We start from the raw sequence: 24,227 nt of genomic DNA, 5'->3' as shown, positions 1-24,227 counted from the left end.
GTAGCTTACTTTATTAGTATTATGGTAAAGTGTTCAATGTACTTTTTTAAATTTTTCATTTGTCTGCAGTAGTCAACATGGCTACCGGTTTAATAAAATCAGATTATTTCATGAAATTTATATCAACGACTACATACTATGTACATATGTCAGAAGCATATATCAAAATGAATATTTTTTCTCTATTTTATAAAATATATTTATAAGATTTTTAAAAAACATAACAAAGGGTAATTTTATGAACATTTATCGCCCTTATTTTAAGTATTGATTTTATATTCATAATAATTCACTTATATATTATATCTATATCAATTATTTTAACATATTTTATAATGAAACAACAAATTTGACAAATAAAAAAAATTAATTTATGTTATTCAATCTTATCATAAATTAAATGAAATCAGAATCGATAAGCGGGTTTCCACCTTAATCTTTAATCTTTTATGTGATAAAGTATGAATATTTGTGTAAATATTTTCCATAATTTATTTGCAGTAAATAGTATAAATACTGTTCAATACAATGATTTTACAAAGTTACATTTTATTCATTTCCTCAATGATATATACAACGTGGGGGAGAAATCAATATGTATTAGAAACGTCAGATATAAAAAGCCATGAAACACTTTGGCCTATAAAAACAGAAATAAACCAGTATTCTCCAACATGGGATAGTTTAGATAGACGTCCGCTTCCAACTTGGTATGATGATGCAAAAATTGGTATCTTTATTCACTGGGGTGTTTTTAGTGTTCCTAGTTTTGGCTCTGAATGGTTTTGGAATAATTGGAAAGGTATTTTTATCACTATTACTATTAATTACAACCAAATTTATATTATTATTTATTTATTTCAGTCAAAATTGTTTACTTTTTGCAAAATGATATAAATTTATAAAGAATTCAAGACAAACTTTCATTTTCAGAAGAACAGATTGATACTAAATACCGTGACTTTATGAAACAAAGGTATCCGCCTAGTTTTACGTATCAAGACTTTGCTCATGAATTTACTGCTGAATTTTTTAACGCAACGCAATGGAGTGAATTATTTCAAGCTTCAGGTGCAAAATATGTTGTATTAACAAGCAAACATCATGAGGGATATACATTATGGCCTTCAAAATATTCGTTCAGTTGGAACTCTGCAGATGTAGGACCAAAAAAAGATCTTATAGGTAATTATTAAATTGAATTTTTTACTGTTTAAATTATTTTGTAACTGTAATTAATGATTTTTAGGTGAATTGGCTACAGCAATAAGAAATTCAACTAATTTGAGATTTGGTCTTTACCATTCTTTGTATGAATGGTATAATCCTCTATATTTATCTGATAAAGATAACAATTTTACAACCCAAATTTTTGTTCGTCAAAAGATAATTCCTGAATTACACGAAGTAGTAGAAAAATATAAACCAGAAATTGTATGGTCTGATGGCGACTGGGAAGCACCAGATGTTTATTGGAAATCAAAAGAATTTTTAGCTTGGTTGTACAATGAAAGTCCTGTGAAAGATACAGTTGTAGTAAATGATAGATGGGGACAAAATATACCATGTCATCATGGTGATTTTTACACATGTTCTGATCGTTATAATCCTGGTAAATTCAATTTAGTATAACCAACATACATGCTTGAAATTTATATTGCTTCTTTATTTCACTTTTATTTTGAGATCTTTAGGAGTACTTCTACCACATAAATGGGAAAACTGCATGACAATTGATAGAAAATCTTGGGGATTTCGTAGGAATGCTGTTTTATCAGAATATTTGACTTTATCAGAATTGGTCAAAGAATTAGCAATTACTGTAAGTTGTGGAGGAAACTTATTAATGAATGTTGGACCAACAAAGGATGGCATTATTAGCCCAATATTCGAAGAAAGATTACGTGGAATGGGTATATTCTCCAACGCAAGAATGTACTTATTTGTATTTGTAATTGTAAATTTGTTCCAAATATAATTTATGCAATTAGGTGAGTGGTTAAAGATAAATGGAGAAGCTATTTACAATACCAAACCTTGGATAACACAAAATGATACTTTATCTAATACCGTTTGGTATACACAAAGCAAAAACATAAAACAAGTTTATGCTATAATCCTTGAATGGCCAAATGAAGGTTTATTATATTTAGGATCACTTAAAATATCTCCTAGTACACAAATTTTAGTACTTGGATCTAAATTACTAATTAAAGTATGTATCTATGTTTTGAATAGATATTAAATTCATATTACACAAATAGTAATATTAAATATAATTGGGTAAAATAATAACTTTAATTTTCAATTTCAGTGGAAACAAAGTAAAGAAAAATTGATTGTATCATTACCAGCAGAACTTGATAAAGGACAACCAGCTTGGGTATTGAAAATAAAACCAGAATAACAGAAACAATGATATCTAAATATATATTTTATTAAAGATGTTTTGTATTCACTTGAGAAAAAAGATACATGTAAGTCGCAAAATAGCGTTTTATAACTTCCGTTCCCTCCAAATTTTTATTTGTATATTGTATTGTAAAAAGAAAATAAATTCTTGAGTACATCAATATAAACCCACATTTTACTTATGTTTTCAATATATATGTACCTTACAGTTGAGCTATCTCGTACAAATAAGCTCCAAGTAATTTAGTCTAAACCAAAAATAAAATATCCTTAAGTTTAAGTAAAACCGTTACAACAAATTATATCATCGTCAATGAAAATACTTACGCCCCCGATATAGTTACGAATGTCCAGTTTTTCGTTCTGGGAATGTGCCCCATCATCACCAGCACCAACTGGTAAGAGTAGTACGTTTTTGCCTGTTACTTCTTGGAATGTTAAAGTAACCGGAATTGAGCCTCCTTCGCGTGATAAATCAGGCTCTACATTATAAACATGCTTGGTAGCTTTTCGACCAGCTACATAGTTTGGATGATCAGGATTTTCAGACCAAGTTCTTCCTCCATGATACATACTGACATTGAATTTATTTGGACTACCTCTGACAGCCCATTTTTTGTTTAGATATGCTGTTACTTTTTGTACAGTATCTTCTGGAGTCATATTTGGTACTATTCTAATTGAAAATTTACCAATAACTTTTCCTGGAATAACAGTTTTTGCACCTGGCTCACTAAATGCGCCTTGTATTCCATGAAGTGATAAACTGGGCTGTCTCCACCGATGCATCAATAATTGAATCTAACAATATAATATAATGTAATGTATAACTATATATGTAATAATGTATAAAATATATCAGTAGTAAGTTCAATTATAAATATTTACTTTATCTTCATGAGCTAATTTACTAGTTCCAACAGAGCCCCTGAATTCAGCAACATCGAATTCTATTGTTTTATAGGATTCTATTTCCTTTTCCACAATTTTTGTTACATTATCATAAATACCATCTATTAAAATTTTCCCATTTACATCAACTAATGTATTTAACAAATATATTAAATCTGCCATTCCCTCATGTATAGATCCACCAAATGTACCACTATGTAGATCTTTAACAGCACAAGTTACTTCCACTTGGAAATAACAGATACCTCTTAAGCCATACGTAATACAAGGTTTTTTGGTACCCAGCCAGTAATTATCAGATATGCACACATAATCTACACCTTGCAAAAATGTATCTTTTCGTGCTAAAAGAAGGTCATCTAATCCTTCACTACCACTTTCTTCCATACCCTCAAAGACAAACTACAACAATTAAACAATAAAAAAATATATAATAAATGAAATTGCAAAATAACATATAGAAAGTTTATAATTGAATAAATCAACATATAGAAATATATTAACATATAGAAAACATATAGAAAATTTACAATTAAAAATACCTTGAGATTAACAGGGATATCTGTTCCAATAGCTTTATAAGCCTGTAATGCATGAATCCAACAAAGTACAGGGCCTTTATCATCTGTACTTCCACGTCCATATAATTTGTCATTTTTCTCAACAAGAGTAAATGGTTCAGTATCCCAGCCATCTTCTTTTAATGCTGGTTGAACATCTAAATGTCCATATATAAGAACAGTCTTTTTTTCAGAGTCAGACCCTAGAGTTCCTAACAAAACAGGTGGGAGAGGAATTACACTTCCATCTGGAAGAGTTTGTTTTCCTACATCTGCCAATTCTGTAGTGACTCCAAGATTTTTTAATTTCATTTCCGCCCATTTCATCATCTTAATTATTTCATTTCTGTGATCTGGCCACGCTGAGACAGATTTTATAGCTACTGCTTCTTTTAAGTCATTTATATACTCTGTTTTATGATCATCAATATAACTAGAAATGAAATAAATACCAAGATTATATCAATCCTATATTATAAAATAAGTTAAATATTTATATAGAAATATATACCTAAATAGATGTTTTAATGTAGATGGAAGTTCTGAAGTCATCTTTTTTGTCTGTTATATTAAAGTATATCTCCCAAAATGATTAAAATGATCTTCAATCAGCAATGAAAGAACTAAACTTGTTTCCTGCAAGTATATATATATATGTACAATAAGCCAGGAATGTTATCTCATGGGCGTGGCTTGGCACCATTATAAGTGGCTCAAAATTTATTACTTTAATTTTGATAAGTTTACAGCCTACTTTTAATATTCTATGTTTCAAATTCAAAGTTTATTTGTCTGAATACTAGTTAATTTGAGTCAAATTTGCAAAATATTTGAAGTATTTTAATATTTAGATAACTATGTATATAAGCAAATAAATAAAATAAAAATGATATAACTATACTTCTCTGAGACTAAAATTGATATCAAGAATATTAACATATTTTTATTCTTATTCTCTATGCATTCTATGATGTATATGTTCTATGTAATACCAGATAATACTAGTATATTCTTAATTTTATTTAGTTTAATGTAAAATAGTATATATTTTATAAAAAATATTATTTTCTGTTGAAATAACGGCAAAAAGAATCATGCAATTATAAATGAGGCTCATATACTTACATATACTGACTGGTATTAATACATGTTACGCTATTTATACTTTTTAAACGAAAGTAAAAGACAGTTTAAGTAAAATATGTTACTGATAATGTTAGTGATAATACATTAGTGAAATTATATCCACGCGACGAATATACTATGTGTAATTAACATAATATCGGATAACATATGAAAATTCGGTTATTTTGTTAAACGTTGTCAATGTAGATGGCGGAATTTAGCTTACCTCACGGTCACATAAACCGTGGCTGTAGCTGAATCTATTCTGTGTAACATGGAAGGTTATAAATAATAAAGTAGAAAAGGCTATCTTTTTATCGTATTTTTATTGCAATCTTTTGCACAAAGTTTATAAAATGTCTCGTCATCGCGATGTACGATGCATGAATTATTCAGAAGGTACACGAAAAGAAAATAAATGCACGATAATTTTATTTATTTAAATATTATTAAACTGTTGATTAAACTTAAAGAGTTTATTTAACGTAACATATTCTTTACAGAATACGAAGGTTACGATGATGTCTATGGACATTCTGTAGAAGATGACTACTGTGTATCTCCTAGTGGTACTTCTGTTAAATATGTATTCAACGTATCAGATTTTATGCAATTGATGTGGTGTTAAATATTCATGGTTTAAATTGCAGCTGAACAATTTTTATTTGATCGAAGTAAGCAACAAAATATTGCATCCTTTATTACGGAACCAGATATAATAGAAGACAACGAAGATAATGAGGAACTTCCAATATCTTTCAACGATGAAAATGTAACACTTACAGACATCGAATTGGGCAAGCTCATGTCATGCATGGAACCTATAAAAAATGTTATAGGAGACACAGTACCTGACTCTGAGATCAAAAAGAAAATTATTCAATCAAATTTTGATGTTAAAATAGCCCTTGATTTAATATTAAAAGAATCTTCTCCAAAAACTGCTACTGGTATGTGTATTATATATATATATGTATATTTTTAGTATTCCTTTTATATTTTTTAAAGTAATTTAATTATTTTAGGTTCATCTATGGCTAATAAGGATAATTTAGAACCATACCCAGGTATATCATTTATCAACATTATAATATTTTTATTAGTAAATAACTTCATAGTATTATTTCTTAACCTATAATTTTTTTGTTTCATGTATTGTCTTTGCATCCATTGGTAAGGTAAGATGCTGCATCTGTTAAGCCTCAGTCTAATTCATTCATTATACCCAAATTATCATTTAACAAACAAGAGAATATTGAAGGTACTAACGAGAATGTATGTCTCATGAATAATTTAGAAAGTTTCAAAGACTTAGCTATTAGTAACTCTCCTATGAGATTTTCCTCTTTGTCTGGGTTTAGTAATCTTGTTAATTCCCCATTGTCAAGTTCTACATCTTTCAAAAATAATTCGGATTCAGTAGCATTCAAAACCTTAGCTGATTTAACAGCACATCATTTACGAAAAAATAGCAGTTTAATTGATAATTCAAATTCTAACGAAAAAAGTTTGTCGCCTAAGACAAATTTTATAATACCAAAATTATCAATTAAGAAAGATGACTGTAGTGATATAAATAATACACAGTTAGATTTACCTACTGCTCAAAAAGATATAGATGGTAGTATATTAAATGATAGAAAGACAGATGATTCTATGGATTCATTTGAACAAAGTTTATTTAGTGCCTTTGCCTTTTCAAGAGATTATCCTAACACTATTATTGAAAGTAACTCGCAAAGTGAAAAGTCACAAAATGACCCAGTATTAAATGTAAGTGGTACTCGAACACCATCACCAGATCCTTGGATCATTGATTTAAATTCTACTTTGAAAAAAACCACATTTTTAGCTACAAATGGTGATTGTCATACAAAATCGGAAGTATTAGAAGACATTCACAACGTCATTCCTATTTCAACCTTACAGATTTCTAATGAAAATATTGAAATTCCATATGCTATGCTACCTACAAAATTAAATTTAAGTTATCTTAGATATGTTAAACTTCCATATACCAAAAAAAACGTATCTTTATTTGGTAGAACATTGTGCAGAACATGGAAATTGAAAAAGCCAATTCTTAAATCTCAACAAGAACATCATAAAACAATAAAAAGATTTAATTTTTCAGTTCCTTACACTCGTACTTAACAAAATATATAGTAACATACAGATTTAGAATTAGACGCAAAGTTTCTGTGGTAAAAAATGTCATAATTAAATATTTCAATGAATGTAAGGTTGAATTATAAATTTTATGAATATATACGTATACATATATATATATATGAAAAGTCACAATTGATATATATGTAAGATGACGTAATATGATATATTAAAAATCGATTCCTTTTACTTATATGACTATATATATTTACTGTAAAGTACTATTTTCATGTAAATATTGTTTCCGAAGTTTTAAAGCGAAAATTGTGAATTTTTAAACTCAAAATGTATTTTTAATATTTGAACTAATATAATATATGTTTATATTAAAATTTTTACACATCTTTTTATATTTAATATCAAAATAACAATAGCCTACAATAAATTTTATGATAGGTAAAAAATTGTCATCCAAATATACATTTCAAGCTACAACACCTTCCAATGTGAAAATTATTCCCGCTGGGAAACGATCTGTTGTAAAAGGCTTTAATATAAGCGGGACTGAAAATACTGATCTATCGAATTCCCGTACTGAGAGTCCTCGCTCTCAAAGCCCATATTCTGATTATAATAGTCCAGAAGTAAAAAGAAAGGAAAATATAGTTTCAAAGGAAAAAAGAGCAGCTTTCTCGAACGCAAATAGCCCGCGATGTCAGTCCCCAGTATCAGGGCATCAGACACCTGACTTGGATCCTAAAATAAAATTCAATGAAGAAAAAGATGTTGCAAAGATTTATAAAGATAAAAGAGGAGACAGCAAGGAACAATTACATTTAATTGTGGTTGGTCATGTAGATGCTGGTAAAAGTACTTTATTAGGACGACTTTTATGCGAGTTAGGAGAAGTTCCAACAAGATTAATTCACAAATATCAACAAGAAAGTAAAAAGATAGGGAAACAATCATTTGCTTATGCATGGGTCCTTGATGAAACAGGAGAAGAAAGGTAATTAATGGAAACGAAGTCAATAGACTCTTTTAGTATTAATTGATTTCTGTATATTCTTCTAATAGGGAACGTGGAATAACTATGGATGTTGGTCATTCTAAATTTGAAACAGAAACAAAATGTATTACTTTATTAGATGCACCTGGGCATAAGGATTTCATACCTAATATGATTATTGGTGCTACTCAAGCTGATGTAGCTTTGTTAGTAGTAGATGCTACTAGAGGAGAATTTGAAACTGGTTTTGACAGTGGAGGTCAAACTAGAGAACATGCACTATTATTACGTTCATTAGGTATTCAAATTTTTCACGTGGAATTGAGAAATTATTCAATTTCCCAACAATAACTAATTTTTGTTACAGGTATATCACAGTTGACAGTAGTAATAAATAAATTAGATACAGTAGACTGGTCAAAGGAGAGGTTTGATGAAATAGTAAGCAAAATGAGTGTATTCTTGAAACAAGCTGGGTTCAAGGATAATGTTACTTTTGTTCCTTGTAGTGGTCTATCTGGTGAAAATATATTAACAAAGCCTAAAGAACCTTTATCTAATTGGTATAATTATTTAAATATTTATTTAAAACATATATGTTTAAAATAAAATAATGTATTAATTGTGATTGTGTATAATCATGCAGGTATACAGGACCTACATTAGTCAACGTTATTAATAATTTCAAGTGTCCTGAACGCCATATAGATAAACCATTTCGATTTTCGGTTAACGATATATTTAAAGGCACAGGATCTGGATTCTGTGTGTCTGGTCACGTAGAAACAGGCATGGTAGCTTTAGGTGATAAAGTTCTAGTATTACCGCGAAATGAAACTGCAGTGATTAAAGGTATGTCAATCATGTATGATTTTCTTATATATATTTGGATACCTGCAATTAAAGTTTGTGACATTAATTTTTAGGTTTACAAATAGATGAAGTATCTATAACAAACGCATTTGCTGGAGATCAAGTTTCTTTAATATTATCTGGAATTGATCAACAAAACGTTGGGATTGGAGATATTATTTGTAATCCTCAAAATCCAGTTCCTGTAACAACACGTTTCCAAGCACATGTTGTTGTATTCGCAGTGAAAATACCTATTATGAAAGGTCTTCCTGTAATAATTCATCAACAATCTTTAGTTCAACCAGCTGTTATTACAAAATTAGTAGCGCAACTTCATAGGAGTACTGGTGAAATGATAAAAAAGAAACCACGGTGTTTACCAAAAAATTCAAGTGCTATTATTGAGATTACAACACAAAATTCAGTTTGTATGGAATTATATAAGGATATCAAACAACTGGGTAGAATTATGTTACGTGTAGAAGGAACTACTATTGCAGCTGGTCTAATTACAAAAATCAAATAACAATAATATAAAAAATTTATGTATTTGCAGTCCTAATTCTATGAACACATTTTTAATTTTAAATATCACTATGTGCAGCTATGTATTTACATATTGCAGCTATATGCATATAACTACATATTTGTATATTGCAGGAAATATACCAGACTTAACATAATACCGTATCTATAAATTTGTAATTATATATATGTACATACAAATTAATTTGCAATAGAAAGTTCATTTATTTTTTTAATGCATGTTTAATGTGTGATATATTTATAATGATTTATAACATTTTTAAAAATAATCTAATACATTTAATAAAATTATTCTCAAGATGTCTGCCCATTATCTTCTCATTATAAAAATTTCCAAGTTCTTAAGTAATTTCATTTTTGAACATGTTATAATTATAGCAATCACGTAAAAATTTTTAAATGGTATTATTTTACTGTTGTAAAGGTTTGCCTTTATTTTATCTAGCACAACTACTACATCCTCCAAATGGAATATCAACAGTATGTCCTGTGTTAGGTCTTCCTAATCTACGAGTTGGTGGACGTGGTGGCCTACATATGAAAACATGATATTAACATTATGTCCAAAATATAAAATTTTGTTTACGGTTATATTAAAAATTATAATTTTACCCAGATCCAGGTCTATAATCTCTTGTATATTCGCTTCCATATTTGTTCATATTAGGATTGATTAATGTTTTAAAACTATAAAAATAATTTATTCAATTACGCATCTGCTTCCTTATCAATTTAATAAATCATAGGAAATGTTATAGGTTACTTACAACATTATAACCATGAAAATTATACCTGTGAAAAATCTAAACACTTTTAAATGCAATGGAGTACCACATAAGACGCTTCCATCTGAAAATTTATTAATTATGATTGTATTTACAACAAACGCTTTAATTACATATATAATATTTATAAAAAATTTTCATTATACAATGTTAGAAATTTCACTCATGTTAGCTTCATTACCATTTGATACGTAAACCATGTTTCACGATTATTTTATAAAAGATATTGTTTAATTTGTTTTTATATCTATTTCGGCTATAAAATAGTGCTTAATCACGTTTATGTAAACATAACTTCAACTGCGAGTTTCGTACTTTGACAGTTCGTTCTAAGACCACGTCATATAGAAGCACCAATAACGAAGTAGCGTTAACTTCAGAAGTATTATATTATACAACACATGTATAATATACATATGTTTAAACATGTTTCAATATTAATTAAGCATTTTTAATTAATGAGACTTCTCTTTTTATGATTTTTATTTTTAATTTCCAATCCTATTTACAAAATAAATGTTAAATTTCATTTTTATTCAACGTATATCTAAATAAAATACATACATATGATTCATAGTATTCACATTGAAGACCGTACTTTAAAAAATTATTTACCTAACACTTATTAAATATTTGTTCATATTTTTACTTCTTTTACATATTCAATCTTTAAATAAAAATGTAAATGACTTTTATGGTAGGCTTTTGTATCATTAAAGGATGATTTTAATGTCATTATTTCGTCAAATTATTCAAAATTTAAAAAAGGCCTCTTTAACTGATATACTGATTGTTACACAATTAAATATATTAAAACAATAATTTACACTTATATCACAACATTTTTTGGCGTCTCATCGCGTACAATAACTTTTACCCAAAGCCCTCCTTGCGCTCTGATTGTCATTCTAAATTTCGGTCGTATCACCTCTTTTCCAGGGACCGATTGTAATCTGCATCTTCTAAGAATTGCGCAAATCATGGATTTCATTTCGAGCATTGCAAACTTATAACCTGAACGAATAAATGATTTAGTTAAATGAAAAGTATTAAAATTTATAGTAACGCCAGTTTTTTAAAAAGCTGTTTCATACCGATGCAATTCCTTGGACCAGCACTGAAAGGTATATGAGCGTAAGGATGCCTCTTTTCGGAATTTTCTGCATCGAAACGCTCAGGTTTAAATGCTTCAGGGTCTGGAAAATGATGCGGCAAACGATGAGTGGCGTATGGGGATATTAACACGCTACAACCCGTTGGTATCACATATTTTCCTAAAATGCGCATTGATGTTATACAGTAATTTTAAATTTTGTAAAGACGTTTTATATTACTAATAATAGTGAAACTGTCATATAGGCATCTTCTCACCGATTTCGATTATGAATATGTGAATCATCAATCATGTGAACAACTTTTTCCTATACATACAATGGGTGCTCGGTCTTAATTTTCAAGTTATATATTAAAACATGTTTATGTGTACCCTCTTCCTATATTTTATAAAAAATTGTACGTTAGATATTATAATTATAGTGTATGTATGCGAGTGCACGTCCAAATTATAACCGTGTTTCCTACACGAGCGCCACCACTTAAATAGCTTAACCCTATTTACTGTTTTCCTACTTTCATTTGGAATTTAGTGACTGGAATTTTTATTGTTTTTTTTTATTGGTTATTTATACATCACTGTGAAAACTAAAAAAGATCGCGTTAAAATTCATGAGGCATATGATACCAAAGAAACATATTTTTGAGAAAAAAGTTGTTCATAGTGAAGACCTTAACATTTACAACAACACATTCTAAGAACATTGAGATCGGTGAGGAGATAGCTTTGTATCGTTTAAATTAAGCGTAATAATTGAAGAAATTTTCTGGAAAAAGAGCTTCTAAGACAAAATAACGAACTGACTAAATTGCGTTGGAAGTTTTGTTAATCTTAGCTATGCTTGAACTTTGTTTCTTTCTATCATTTACAAAATAAATAAAAGTTTCATAATGATTCAACTATTTGAGTAGAAGGTATCGTAGGGTCATAGATCGTCATTTCAGAAAACTCTTCAATTTTATATAAAGAAAAAAGATTCAGGTTATACCGATTTTCACATCTTCGCCTAGTTTCCTGGCTATCATCGGTACACTAGGATATAATCTCAATGATTCTTTGATGCACATCTCTAAACATTTCATATCTTTCAGATCGTTTATCGTAGGCAATTTTGGATTTCCGTCGAAAATTCGGTCGAGTTCTTCTATGCATTTTTCCTGCCATTCAGGATTGTTGGCTAAAAGAAAGAGCGTCATCGCAGTCGCGGTGCCAACCGAATCCTGCCCAGCTAACATAAACGTGCAACATTCTTCGACGATGTCTTTATCGGAGAAGCAAGGATGTTTTTCGTTTATTTCCACCATATATTCCAGCAAAGACATTTTTCTTGTCTCTTCTGTCTGATCATCAGGTTCACACTTTTTATTTCGTAAAAGCTCGCGTTTTTCTTTCATCATTTTAAAACAAGTATCGAATAACTCGTTTCGTTGTTTTTGCTCTTCTCTACCATACTTCGTTAATCGGTAAATCCATTCCATTAATAGCCAAGGCCTCATCATTCGGTATAGAAGCATAATTTGTCCCCTGGAACGAAAATTCAGACATACTACATTATTTGTCTCTATCGCTAATTGCTAACAAAGATTATCGTATGTTCTAGCGTTGGAAAAATATAAAAACATGCATCTTCGATTCTCACTTTCGGAAAGGCAGATCGTCCATTTCGCTGGTCCTTTGGTTTATTCCCAAAACTGTTTCTGCAAACAGTTAATAATTACTTCAAATATTACAGAGTCATTCCAAGAAATAAAACGCAACGTTCAAAATACATATACGCTCAAAAATATTTGTACAGCAGTAAGAAGCTTTTCAATGAGAACTTATGACTCGTTCGCTAACTCTGGATACTGGATTAACTTAAAATTTATTTCATATGTTAATTGATATTGAGAACTTCGCCAGACATCTGCTTTTCAGGTAAAGAAATTTGCATTTTGTTTGCACATCGAATAAAAAGTTTGTCAATGCTATTAACAATAAAAATCTTTTCAGCAATATACCAACAAGTATAGCAGGTCGGATAATATTAATATATATGACAATGTTTTAGTATTTTATATGTTGTGCAATATTTTAAGAGTCTAGTAGAATTTTAATAATAGACCATAATATATTAGCGATTTTTTAATTTAAAGGATTTTGCCATATATTATCACTGTATGATCGTAAAAAAGTATTACTGAATATTCGATATAAAATAAATAAAAGTTTTGCGAATTATTCACGATATTTTCCAAAAGGATACGAATGCTTCCACTAAGAGATTATTGACTGTGCAACTTATGCGCAAAATGCACTTGCATGGAATTATGCAAATTGAATAAGACATAATTTATAGACGACCTCACAATGTATCACCTTTTCCAAGTACAAATTTTATGCTTCTGTATAATTACTTGCAAATAACAAAGTATATGACAAAAGATTAATGATCGTGAATAATGTAAAATATGTACGTTTCATTTGAATACGAAATAATACGATAGCCCTTGTAATTATTAATTATTAGTAAACCTTATCAGGAACATAATTATGGCATATGAAATGGAAGAGAAGATATCGTCTGTAATAGTATGTTTGATAAAAGAATGGAATATTTATAATTTCAAATTTTGTATATTTATATTATATATTTTTATATATTAATTGTAATTATAAAATATATTTACAATTTACAAAAGACGTCGAAAGGAAGAGATAAGTAAACAGCTATTTATGAAATTTATGGAGAAAGGATTAATTTATATTTTCGCATCACTCAACGTCTTCATTTATAATTTAACATCAAACACGTCTTTACTTACCACTCAAGATATTGTAAACGGAATCATTAATGAAAGTAGTAATATTGATTTCTTGGTCCTTCTTTTCAAGAAACTTTTTCATCAGGCTATCTGCGTGTTCCGCGAAGATATTCGTAAATTTCTCGAGAATATGAAGATGAAAAGCAGGTTGTAAAATTTTTCGATGGACCCGCCAGGTTTCCATGTCCTTTGTAATCAAACCTTTCCCAAGGAAATTATCTAGCAATTTGTAGAAAAATACCTTGCGCGTGTGCTTCGTACTACCGAGCACCATTTGGATATCTTCTGGCTCCAGAAGCACCACGTATGGCAATATTGTCACCCATACTTTAACAAAACGTCCATAAATTTTACTTTCATTGGCTAATCTATAAAGGACTGAAATTTACATAACAATTTAATATAATATTTTTATCATTAACTTAATAAACATATTTTGTATTTTATTTACTTTGATCATTTATTTAGCAAATTTATCTTCTACGTTAATTTATTAATCTCTCAAAATTCGTTTAAACCGAGTATTAGTGACTTACAATTTTCTTCAAGAGCAATGTTTACGTTTCCAATAATCGGTACAGCTTTCGGGCCGTTTAGTCGAGAAACATGAATGACACATCTGATATAATTTTTCAGTATGTATAAAATATAAATGCTGGTCAAAATGACGAGGTATATCCACGCCTCACCCGGTGTATGCTCCCACTAGTGAAACGAAAAAAGAAAAGCGCGCATTCTATTATTAACTTCTGTAACAAGTTAATCCTTATAAAGTTCAAGTTTAAAATCGAAACTAAAGATTCATTTAAGTGTAAAGTATATTCAATATTTAATGTTTATATTTTCTTTTAACATTATTTTCGCCACTTTTCAAAATAAAAATGACGTACCAGCTATTTTTAAAATGTTGCACCTATTATATTTTCACACCGTAGTTAATCTATTTTCGACTGTCAAAGTGAAAAAGAAACTAACTTCTTAGCGAACGTGTCAGGCATCGTCTTGCAATATGCTTGTAACTGTATATGCATTTGCTCTATTCTAAAATATGTTTTGCCTAACTATCTGGTCAATGACAGGCTAAAATATTTTCAAGTTAACATAAAGCATTGTATCAGTGATCATAGACTACGATTAGTTTGACATTCAGTCATTTTAAGATATTGTATCTTTTTTTTATATTAATAAACTTGTCAACGTGCATCGTTGATTTTTCGTATCTTAAGGATTAAAATTATAAAACGATGAGAGTTACACATGCTCATTTGAAAACCGTTTAATACAGACATCTGTTCAGTTATTTTATCACGTTCATTGACTATTCAAGCTGGATCTTCTATTAATTGGTTCATAGAAACGTGTTATTGTCTACGTGCACATGCCAGTCGAATAACAATGTATGACAACAAAAAATAAGCTACTGCGATCAGAAATAAATTACGATAATAATAACTAGACTACAGATTTTTATGTACTTATTTTTATGTACTTAGAAAACTCGAGGGTAAAAGAATACACAAGGCTGTTGCAAAATGCAAAAGTACATAAAGTAGTACTCAACAGGTGGATTCGTACAAAATGTAAAAGCGCGGAAAATAATATTCAGCAGGTGAATCTTTTCGTTTCTTTCTTTGGTCCTGCATTCCTATTTGTGTTAGTGAAAGTACGAATCTGTATAACGATTCGCATTCTTATTATAACAATAATAGTAACAATGAGTAACTGAATGAATAATTGAAAATACGCGTAAGTATTCGCAGCACAAAACCGTATTCCGTACGTTTCCTTACAACTAACTTGCGCAAAACCGAACTTCACGGAATTTTAATCACTAAACTCGATAACAGAATATACTTGTCGTCACTTACTATTTGTTGAGCTGTAACGACCATATTGTTTTAGATGTATAATTTCTTATATTATCGATGCAGTGAAATACTTTTTGAGAAAATGTGTGTTTGAGACTGTAACATGGAACTCCGGCGTATCCTATTTAAGCATCTGCTCCCACCAGATTCCTGGATCACTCAAGATTTGCTCAAAGTCCATAATGTATTTTGAATACGTCATACCTTGCATCGTAAGTCGCGTAAACTTTTAATTTCATCCCTACAAATATATTTTCTTTTTACCTACGTATGCATTATGTCATTATCTCGTTAGCTATGTAAAGTTATTGGTTTTATCAACACGTCGATTCTTTGTACTTCTTCGCTACCACGTCATATGAAAAGACACATTCTTATTAAGTACATAATATGAAATTCCAGTAGAATCAGGGGAACGCACATGGTCGAAACACTCCTTACTCTTACCGATGACATGTAAGATTCCATTGAAATTTATTTACACAACAATAAATAGATACGATTACAATACATATTCATTTATTTTAATCGATGCTGATACTCCTGTATTAGTAAATAGAGCGCGGATTTTTATGCAGTTACAGACGATTTGAAAATGCAGAAGTATATAAAATATCTGCAGAAGAGTATTTGTTATGTATATTCAAGTAAATTCCTGCTTACATTTCATTTCTTTAATAGGGTTCGTAAAAGTATTGATTTGCACAAATATCCGTTGTCTATTTATTACATTCATTAAGTTTATCATATCGTGATAAACATTTTTATGATGATTTTAAAAACTATTTTTCGCTCACCTCTAAGAACACCATAGGAATATCATAATCCTTTGTAACATGAAATAAAACGAATCGCTCTTCACATACTACACTCACTACACGATTAAAGTAATCGGCCAACTAAACCCTCGCCGATGAATAGTAGTGGTTTATATAGGTGTAATGGAATACGAAGTGTGATGTGTTTACGGGGTCTATTAACAAGCAGTTCACAAACAAATCACGTATCGCTGATATGTGCAGGCCTGCTTTATAAAACATTTTTTTTCTCGCTCAACTTCTGAGAGGCGAGCACCGAGCACCGAAGATGATACTTTACGCGCATCCTTCCTGTCAGGGTCGAGTCGAGAGGAAGGAACCTCGAAAACTTTTTCGGATGAATAAGTTATCATATTGTTATATAGGCGTGTGTCATCACTGTAATTAATAAGTCGTTTATTACGTGACCGAATCTATTAATAATAGGTAAAGGAACTTTTGTTGTTATATAAAACTAGTGATAATCGATCAATAATAAAAATTACCTAAGCAGAAACTGCTTTATTCTACTAATAGACAGTACTTTATTTTTGGACCTAATGTAGGGCTTCATATGGTTTCTATAAAGCAAATTTATATAAGATGATGGTGGTATACGAAAACCTTGAAATAGAATGGTTTACAAATACTGTTACGCGTTTATTTACTTTGAAATTCTCCCGCCTTAACGATCTTCTGCAAATACAAATCAGATGTCGAATATAATTATTTGTGATTTACGATATACATACGTACGTATTTCTAAGTTGGACGATTGCCAATTATTCTAATTGCAATTATCCTTGCAATTTGTGTTTAGTATATTTTACTTTGTTGTACACGATAGACAGTCTTTGCTATAAAAAATAAAAACTTACAAATTAACATTATTACAAGTAATCAATTAAAATTATGAAATAATTGTAATGTCATAAACAGGAAACATACATACTAATCTTTGCGTTTACAATTACCTCTATGGTGTTGTTCTATGTTTACGATATTGGATCATTCTATTCAAAATTACATCAAGGAATTTTTATTTTAGTTTTACATTTCATGGAATTTGATTTCTCAACTTAAGCTTCTATATTCCTCTAACGCTGTTGAGTTAAGTATTTTAATTTCCAAATTTATTTACTTTATGACATCATATTGGATAGACTAGGTATATAATTTCCTAATATGGCTGCCACCATGAGAACCACCATAAATGCGCGCGCAAATTTTAGATTACCTTAGCGGATTAGTAAGCGCGTTTATCTATATGTTTATCTTCTACTAAAAGCATTTTTTTAACCAGACCGGTTATTTTATGCTAAACTTGACGTGTGCCACTGACTATCTTGTATAAATCTAATAAGTTAAGTCTTGTGCATAAAAGGATAAGTTTATTCGTGACAATGTTTGTGCATGAATGTACAAACGTGTGTTTATTCGTGACCGGTTAATAACGCGTTAACATTAAACACTACAAATTGAAGGTTTTCATCGTCCATTAATTTTATTCGAGATAAATTTGTTCAACATCTGATGTAAATTAACATTAAATACTACAGATCAAAGGTTTCCGTCGACTATTAATTTCATCGAGATAAATTTATTCAATATCTGATGTAAATTCTTTATTTCTAAATTTTAAACTATATCATCGCCATTTTTATTTTAAGCACTCCTCATGAATAATTTATTTTATATGTGTTTATTTCAATATTTGATTTTTATAAAAACAAAAAGTAGCTTTTCATCGATCCATTGCTTTTCGCCTGAAGCCTGCAATCTGTTTCACATCTCTCCGAGCTATAAAATGAAGGTGTTTTAACGACATCTAGTGTTCATAAGGAGAAACATGTTACAAAATAACAATGAAATTAGAATAAACAGAATTTGATCGGATAACATTGAGTTAATTATGGAAGTACAAACGTAAGATAGCAGATATGTTACATAATACCATATTTTGCATGATGATTATATCATCTAAAAAATATAGTATAATTAATATATACATGGTTATACATATTAAACGAAACTCACCATTCCTAACATATTTAATTATATATTTATAATAAAAAGATGTCATTAATTATTATTACTTTATCACGTTAATATAGTAAACAATTTTCTGATGATTTTTACGAAAAAAAAGAATATTACGCATGCGCAGTGAAATATCGTCATGCTTCGCGGCTCTCAGGTGCGTGCGCATCTCGGCGCGACTCGCGGCTTTCAGGAAAAAATTGAACGTACCGCTGGTCAGTAAACTGTGAGACTTCCACCGATTCGTCAGGTGAAACGTCGTGTGATTATTAAATTTCTCTTCTTAATTGCACCATTGAATATCTTAGCCGTACGATAATTCACCGAAGTTATTCAACTATCCAAAAGAGTCCAGCCATTTCGATGTGTTTCTTCGACGCGGTTAGCTGTCACATCGTCAACGATACCACAGCATATCACCTAACTTCTCTTGCAACTTACTCATTATTTGTCGTGTAGTGAAAAAGCGACGTCGCAGCAGCTATGGATATCAGTTGGTTACGAATTGCGAAGTAAGTCCAACGTCCGTGTAGAACTGATCGATTCGAGGAAACGTTTGTGGTCTGATGTAAAGTATTCGTCATCGTGTCAAGGAAACTGGTCATTTTCAAGTCGTCAGAAGCGTAATAAACAAGTTTTACTATAAACAAAACATCAAGAAACGCGACATTAAGAACACAGAAATATTAAGAAACAAATATAGAAGTCATTATAGAGAATAGAACCACGTGACAACAAGAGACGTCGTGCGACAACGAGAGTGACACATAACAAACAATCGAATAGTTTGGTAATCAAGAAAAGCTATTGGTGTAACATGAACAATTTTGATGAGCACAAGTTATAATATCGTAATTCCCCCGGAAAAGATGCAGTGAAGTTGGCTCGGTGGATGCCATTGACCGCCATATTCAGGAGAATCGTTCGAGACAGTTTCGAAAAAAAACTGGAAGGTGGTAGATCGGGTAAAGTGACAGCAGCGTCGAAAGGTTAAGGACCCGTTCGTTGAACGTATTTTGCGACGTGGAAATCGCAGTGAAACGCAGTGAAAAACCTGTCGAGATGGAGTTCAAGTTCAACGTAAATAAACTCTTGCCCAGAAAGATCAACAAGGTCACGCATACCCTCATTCCAGAGGACTTCAGAGGTGATCGTCGTGAATTGAAGTGAGTGTTTCTATTATTATTATTATTACCATTTTATGACTTACATCTTTCTATTTGTTTACAATTTATAATCACTGTATCTCTTAATATACTTTTATTTTGTTAAATCTCATCTTAAGAAATATTCAATTTTCACTGTAGCTTGTTATGTGAAAGAAAATAAGCTACAAATATCTGATTATACATTGGTTATGTGACAAATATCTCCAAATAATCGACGAAGGAGAGCGTTAAGTGTGCGACAGTGAGAAAAATCGATACACCGTAAGAGGTTATTTATCGCGGTCGTCATCTTCAAGGTTATATCGTAATATGAAACATACACGATAGGTACTTTCACTTTACGCCGATGACACCGGGCATAATCATTTGTAGTAATTCTTCACGTCCCAATCACTTCCTGGAACATAATCAGTCCAACCTGGTGCGACGTAGATATACTCACATTTGACACCGTCGAGCACATTGACACTGTCACATTGGCCGATATTACTGGTAAATCGATGGCGAAAGTAAATGTCAATGAAACAAACACACGCGTTGGCGTGGCTCGAATTCTTCGAGGATATTTCCATCTAAGAATCGTTGTTACACGATACACGTAACCATTGTTGTTTTTTTGAAATCGATCCTTTTATCGTTATTTTTATGAAATCATTCAATTCGAATAATTTTGTAATCTTGGATATTTTAATTTCCCGATAAAACATTTCATTTGATTTGCGTATGTTTATGATATAAACATTCGCAATAATAAACGAAAGAATCATAAGAATTAAAATATTACCATATCTTGATGATAATATTGTAGGAAATATAGTATTTTATTATAGACAAATTCTCATACTAAAATATAGCTTAATCTTCAAAATGAATATGAAATTTTTTATATAAAATTTTGTGCATAAATTTTTATATATTTATCGGAGATAAAAGGACACCGGAGCCTTCCCTTTGGAACTTCGGGAAAATCTGTAAAATTGTAATTAAAGTATATAGCCGTAATTAAACAATTGCCGTCATTCTATCCAATTGTATTTATTTGAGATTTATGACAATGAGCTTCGGTTCCAACGGTTCCTTCGGGCAAAATGATTACCAGATGTCGATGCTCCTACACAGCACAGGTTCAGCTAGCCTGAGGACTCGATAGAAATCTTAGGATTTTGGTTTAGAATTTAGGAAATCTTAGGATTTAGGATTAAGGTTCTTCAAACGGACAAGCAGTCTTTGTCCCAACTATGGGAAGGTCGGAGAAATCTATCTTTTTCACGAACAACGCTTCCGCTAGCAACTTTCCCTCGAGGGCGGCTAGCATCCTTTTCTAGCCACCAACATGGAAATTGACCAATTAACAGCAACGTCAATTTCCCTCGCTTTCTGAACGAAGGCTATCCCCGACGAATCCGAATGATCTCGTGTCCTTGGACACAACCCATCATAGTTTTCCTCTGCAGCATGATCGCGACAGAAAGTCATTCTCTCGTGAGGTCGTATTAGCGAGTTACTTAGTGTCTTTACGCTCGGTGGATATTCCACGTTTTAACAAAGAGTTAGTTTAGTTATGCTTCCACCGTAGCCAAGCAAATCGAGTACGACTTGGACTTTGGAAGAAGGCGCATTCTGTTACCCCGTTGACCGCGGATTCGTTGTTGGACCTAGGATCATTGTCATTAGCTTCTCGAGTATCTAAGTACCACGGTTATTTGTCAAATTCTGTAATAGTCGTATTCGCACTAGTCAATGTCTTCTCCATTGCATAGCAACAATGTGTAGTCCAAATGAGGATTCGTTTCACGCCCCTAACCCTAACCATAATGCGAATTTATCCAGTTTTTAAATAAAATATAATATATATAATAAAATATGATAACATAATAACATTATGTTTTGGTTTGTACGTTGTAATACAAAATCGTCCTGTTTTTACAAATATATTACACGTGTACTAATGAATATAAAAACAAAAGCAATTTATGTTGCGATTCAATCAATTATAGTTTATTTAACCTGACATACAAACACTCACCACACTAAAGAAATAAATCAATCAAATTCGAAGATGGTATCCCACTGAGGGTAGCCATCCACATGCTATATTACTATATCACTAAGCTATAATATTTTACCAAATGCCCTACTGGACAAATGGTAAAATGTAAATAAATAAATAAAAAAAAAATATAGTTTATATTATATTAGCTGCGTGTATGCGTCGTTGTTCGGGCTTCTGAAGGGGTGAATCTTTTGAATCCTAGAATTTTGGGATTTTCAATCTCTTTTTGACGAGCTAAATCTTCATAGAATTATTTTTTTAAATATTTATACCTTTCTTTAAATCCTTACTTGTCCAAATTTACTTCCTGTTTTTTTTTTAAGTTAATATTGTAAACAACAAATTTTAAGATCATCCAGAAAACAGCCACACTACCGTACGAGGAAAATTGATTTTTCACGTATTCTCTCTTAAAATCATTGAAAATTATTAAACCACTACACAATAAATTGCTCGGGCGTAAGATGAGCTTTAGGAATTATTTTATATTTCCATGATGTCGAAGAATATTCATGCTAAATTTGCCATACATACATACATAGTTTGTCTTTTATGTATACGTAGATTACATTTATATATTTATTATTATAATATCGTAGTTCTTCCTGCTTTTTTTTTTTGTTTTGTTTTCGTTTTAGTTACATTGAAAATTCCTGAATATTTCTACGTTATCCTATGAATCTCGTCGTACTAATCAACGTGACAGAATACTCACTACGCTAGTGATAAGGTAATCACATTCGTTTTATATATTACTTTACTTTGATCATACCAAAATGCATAATATTGGCGCATATTTATGCAGGGAAGAGCCATTTACCGCGTATCGGCTCAAGGAAACCAGCCAGCTGCCTTTTATTGGCTTCCAATGGATCTAACATTTGCAAATCTAAAGTTTCTTCACCAATAAACGCATCTGATATTCCGTCGACTAGCGCACACGTAATAAGTCGACGAATACCGGTTAGATTTCTCGCTCTTTTCATTTGCACGCAACCATTGCATAAGGAATATTTGAGAAAACTTGTACGGTAATCACGTTATAGGCGACACATGTAATTTTCTAGATTTTTTGCTCCTTTCAGCTGCACGAAATCGTTGCATAAGGAACAGTCGAGATAACTTATAGGATAATCACGTTATAGACGATGTACATAAAGGAATCGTACACGTCGTTAGCTTGGATGATGTTGGTTTCTGAGATAAACGTTTGGACGTAGTACCCGATATGATGAGTATAATAAAAAATTTTGTTTTCTATCTTTTTATTCAAACGCTAATTTCAATCAAATTTCTACTTTTTATTCTGTTGATTTCTTTATTTATTAGCCACTGAAGAGTCAGCTCCAATATAATAGCACGTTATTAAAATACAACAATTTTGCAATTGTTAAGCAAATAAATTGAAATGAAAAAGAAGGTAAACATATAAGCGTGTATAGCTTTCGAGTTACAGAGAGTTAAATTAATACACGTCGAACGTAAAGTGTATTTACAAAGCTTGGCTCGATTGCTGTGCATCAAAGAAACTATCTATGCAAAAGAGTTGGTATAACGCAGAAAACACTTTGGTTTCACTCGCTTTGTCTCCACCAGTCCCTACTCGTTTTATTGTTCGGAATCGTGGGCGTTTGGAACAGGGTTGCCGGGCAGCTGAAAATAATGCGCTAGGAAACAAATTACACCTGGTCCTTTAAGTCCTGTTTCCACTATATATTACTTCGATGAAAATTTCAAGCGTTTTTACCTATAGACAGCATGTATTATTCCAATGTAGTTGTTCAAAATACATATTCTAAAGTTCGTAGAATACTTTTATATATTGAATTACCACGTTTGATTGAAACGCATTTGCACACTGTTTAACGTTACATTAGAACTGAATTTCTTACGCTGGAATACTGTTTGCAAGTCTGCATTCTTGAACGGTGAGTCGGAACATTCACGGAAGCGTATGATGAAATATCGCCATGGTTATTCTCTCTGTTCCCTGATTCCACAATCGTGATGGAAATCTCGATAAAAAGATATTTTCCTAATGTTATTTGCTCGCCATATCACGTGCATTC

The 24,227-nt window shown here is 30.9% G+C and overlaps 6 protein-coding genes and 2 long non-coding RNA genes across 13 annotated transcripts in view; 5 read left to right on the top strand and 3 right to left on the bottom strand.

Moving 5' to 3' along the window:
• Nucleotides 1-81: 81 nt before the first annotated feature.
• LOC126872148 (alpha-L-fucosidase) lies at nt 82-2,585 on the top strand. Its single transcript, XM_050631779.1, has 7 exons — nt 82-230; nt 502-802; nt 934-1,185; nt 1,250-1,612; nt 1,695-1,913; nt 1,992-2,215; nt 2,315-2,585. Exons 2-7 carry the CDS (start codon nt 529-531, stop codon nt 2,405-2,407), a joined length of 1,425 nt encoding a protein of 474 aa, XP_050487736.1. The 5' UTR covers nt 82-230; nt 502-528; the 3' UTR covers nt 2,408-2,585.
• LOC126872138 (cytosolic non-specific dipeptidase) lies at nt 2,417-5,383 on the bottom strand. 2 transcript variants are annotated; one of them, XM_050631766.1, is made up of 6 exons: nt 5,236-5,383; nt 4,396-4,520; nt 3,867-4,317; nt 3,301-3,726; nt 2,740-3,213; nt 2,417-2,660 (listed from the first exon to the last, which is right to left on the bottom strand). In XM_050631766.1, exons 2-6 carry the CDS (start codon nt 4,434-4,436, stop codon nt 2,616-2,618), a joined length of 1,437 nt encoding a protein of 478 aa, XP_050487723.1. In that variant the 5' UTR covers nt 4,437-4,520; nt 5,236-5,383; the 3' UTR covers nt 2,417-2,615. The 2 variants fall into 2 exon arrangements, with proteins under 2 accessions (XP_050487723.1, XP_050487715.1); XM_050631758.1 differs by lacking the exon at nt 5,236-5,383 and adding an exon at nt 5,010-5,229.
• Nucleotides 5,266-9,828, top strand: LOC126871848 (protein HBS1). 2 transcript variants are annotated; one of them, XM_050631120.1, is made up of 10 exons: nt 5,266-5,408; nt 5,513-5,578; nt 5,660-5,959; nt 6,035-6,076; nt 6,193-6,270; nt 7,575-8,127; nt 8,196-8,425; nt 8,495-8,690; nt 8,774-8,979; nt 9,054-9,828. In XM_050631120.1, exons 1-10 carry the CDS (start codon nt 5,366-5,368, stop codon nt 9,506-9,508), a joined length of 2,169 nt encoding a protein of 722 aa, XP_050487077.1. In that variant the 5' UTR covers nt 5,266-5,365; the 3' UTR covers nt 9,509-9,828. The 2 variants fall into 2 exon arrangements, with proteins under 2 accessions (XP_050487077.1, XP_050487086.1); XM_050631129.1 differs by lacking the exon at nt 6,193-6,270.
• On the bottom strand, nt 9,512-10,657 carry LOC126872503 (selenoprotein K-like). The gene is made up of 4 exons (XM_050632559.1): nt 10,495-10,657; nt 10,296-10,377; nt 10,141-10,215; nt 9,512-10,059 (listed from the first exon to the last, which is right to left on the bottom strand). Exons 1-4 carry the CDS (start codon nt 10,511-10,513, stop codon nt 9,966-9,968), a joined length of 270 nt encoding a protein of 89 aa, XP_050488516.1. The 5' UTR covers nt 10,514-10,657; the 3' UTR covers nt 9,512-9,965.
• Nucleotides 10,658-10,826: 169 nt separating this feature from the next.
• On the bottom strand, nt 10,827-16,997 carry LOC126872122 (probable cytochrome P450 4aa1). 3 transcript variants are annotated; one of them, XM_050631712.1, is made up of 7 exons: nt 16,897-16,997; nt 14,768-14,936; nt 14,232-14,609; nt 13,067-13,124; nt 12,416-12,951; nt 11,408-11,587; nt 10,827-11,327 (listed from the first exon to the last, which is right to left on the bottom strand). In XM_050631712.1, the coding sequence occupies exons 1-7, from the start codon at nt 16,909-16,911 to the stop codon at nt 11,143-11,145; spliced, it is 1,521 nt and encodes a 506-aa protein (XP_050487669.1). In that variant the 5' UTR covers nt 16,912-16,997; the 3' UTR covers nt 10,827-11,142. The 3 variants fall into 3 exon arrangements, with proteins under 3 accessions (XP_050487669.1, XP_050487680.1, XP_050487659.1); XM_050631723.1 differs by lacking the exon at nt 16,897-16,997 and adding an exon at nt 16,100-16,253 and having other exon boundaries at nt 14,232-14,558; XM_050631702.1 differs by lacking the exon at nt 16,897-16,997 and adding an exon at nt 16,100-16,252.
• On the top strand, nt 11,722-14,279 carry LOC126872559 (uncharacterized). 2 transcript variants are annotated; one of them, XR_007692060.1, is made up of 3 exons: nt 11,722-12,139; nt 13,160-13,344; nt 13,420-14,279. It is a non-coding gene; the product is annotated as an uncharacterized LOC126872559 (long non-coding RNA). The 2 variants fall into 2 exon arrangements; XR_007692061.1 differs by having other exon boundaries at nt 13,028-13,344.
• Nucleotides 16,998-19,107: 2,110 nt separating the features above from the next.
• The window catches only part of LOC126872280 (alpha-tubulin N-acetyltransferase-like), a 29,844-nt gene continuing 24,724 nt past the window's right edge, over nt 19,108-24,227 (top strand). The window contains exon 1 of the mRNA XM_050632011.1: nt 19,108-20,102. Coding sequence (XP_050487968.1) covers nt 19,999-20,102 — 104 coding nt within the window. The 5' untranslated portion in view covers nt 19,108-19,998. The remainder of the gene's footprint in view (nt 20,103-24,227) is intronic.
• LOC126872615 (uncharacterized) lies at nt 20,117-23,985 on the top strand. The gene is made up of 3 exons (XR_007692071.1): nt 20,117-22,888; nt 22,964-23,121; nt 23,244-23,985. It is a non-coding gene; the product is annotated as an uncharacterized LOC126872615 (long non-coding RNA).

This window comes from Bombus huntii, chromosome 1 (assembly GCF_024542735.1).
Source record: "Bombus huntii isolate Logan2020A chromosome 1, iyBomHunt1.1, whole genome shotgun sequence".
Classification (NCBI taxonomy): domain Eukaryota; kingdom Metazoa; phylum Arthropoda; class Insecta; order Hymenoptera; family Apidae; genus Bombus; species Bombus huntii.
The sequence above is the reverse complement of the archived record's forward strand: the minus strand, read 5'-3'. Positions and strand labels throughout refer to the sequence as shown.

What these genes read in the sequence shown, in the direction of transcription:
- LOC126872148 (XM_050631779.1), top strand. Translation starts at nt 529, where the DNA reads ATGATTTTACAAAGTTACATTTTATTCATTTCCTCAATGATATATACA. An exon ending in ACCAAAAAAAGATCTTATAG is followed by an intron (nt 1,186 to 1,249) that starts GTAATTATTAAA and finishes AATGATTTTTAG; the next exon opens with GTGAATTGGCTACAGCAATA. An exon ending in GATCTAAATTACTAATTAAA is followed by an intron (nt 2,216 to 2,314) that starts GTATGTATCTAT and finishes TTTCAATTTCAG; the next exon opens with TGGAAACAAAGTAAAGAAAA.
- LOC126872138 (XM_050631766.1), bottom strand. Translation starts at nt 4,436, where the DNA reads ATGACTTCAGAACTTCCATCTACATTAAAACATCTATTTAG. An exon ending in ACATTAAAACATCTATTTAG is followed by an intron (nt 4,318 to 4,395) that starts GTATATATTTCT and finishes TTTCATTTCTAG; the next exon opens with TTATATTGATGATCATAAAA. An exon ending in TTCGTAACTATATCGGGGGC is followed by an intron (nt 2,661 to 2,739) that starts GTAAGTATTTTC and finishes TTTTTGGTTTAG; the next exon opens with ACTAAATTACTTGGAGCTTA.
- LOC126871848 (XM_050631120.1), top strand. Translation starts at nt 5,366, where the DNA reads ATGTCTCGTCATCGCGATGTACGATGCATGAATTATTCAGAAG. An exon ending in GATGAAACAGGAGAAGAAAG is followed by an intron (nt 8,128 to 8,195) that starts GTAATTAATGGA and finishes TTCTTCTAATAG; the next exon opens with GGAACGTGGAATAACTATGG. An exon ending in TGAAACTGCAGTGATTAAAG is followed by an intron (nt 8,980 to 9,053) that starts GTATGTCAATCA and finishes ATTAATTTTTAG; the next exon opens with GTTTACAAATAGATGAAGTA.
- LOC126872503 (XM_050632559.1), bottom strand. An exon ending in ATTTTCATGGTTATAATGTT is followed by an intron (nt 10,216 to 10,295) that starts GTAAGTAACCTA and finishes TTATTTTTATAG; the next exon opens with TTTTAAAACATTAATCAATC. An exon ending in GATTATAGACCTGGATCTGG is followed by an intron (nt 10,060 to 10,140) that starts GTAAAATTATAA and finishes TTTCATATGTAG; the next exon opens with GCCACCACGTCCACCAACTC.
- LOC126872122 (XM_050631702.1), bottom strand. Translation starts at nt 16,123, where the DNA reads ATGGTCGTTACAGCTCAACAAATA. An exon ending in CGTTTACAATATCTTGAGTG is followed by an intron (nt 13,125 to 14,231) that starts GTAAGTAAAGAC and finishes AACTGTTTGCAG; the next exon opens with AAACAGTTTTGGGAATAAAC. An exon ending in GACGATCTGCCTTTCCGAAA is followed by an intron (nt 12,952 to 13,066) that starts GTGAGAATCGAA and finishes TTTTCGTTCCAG; the next exon opens with GGGACAAATTATGCTTCTAT.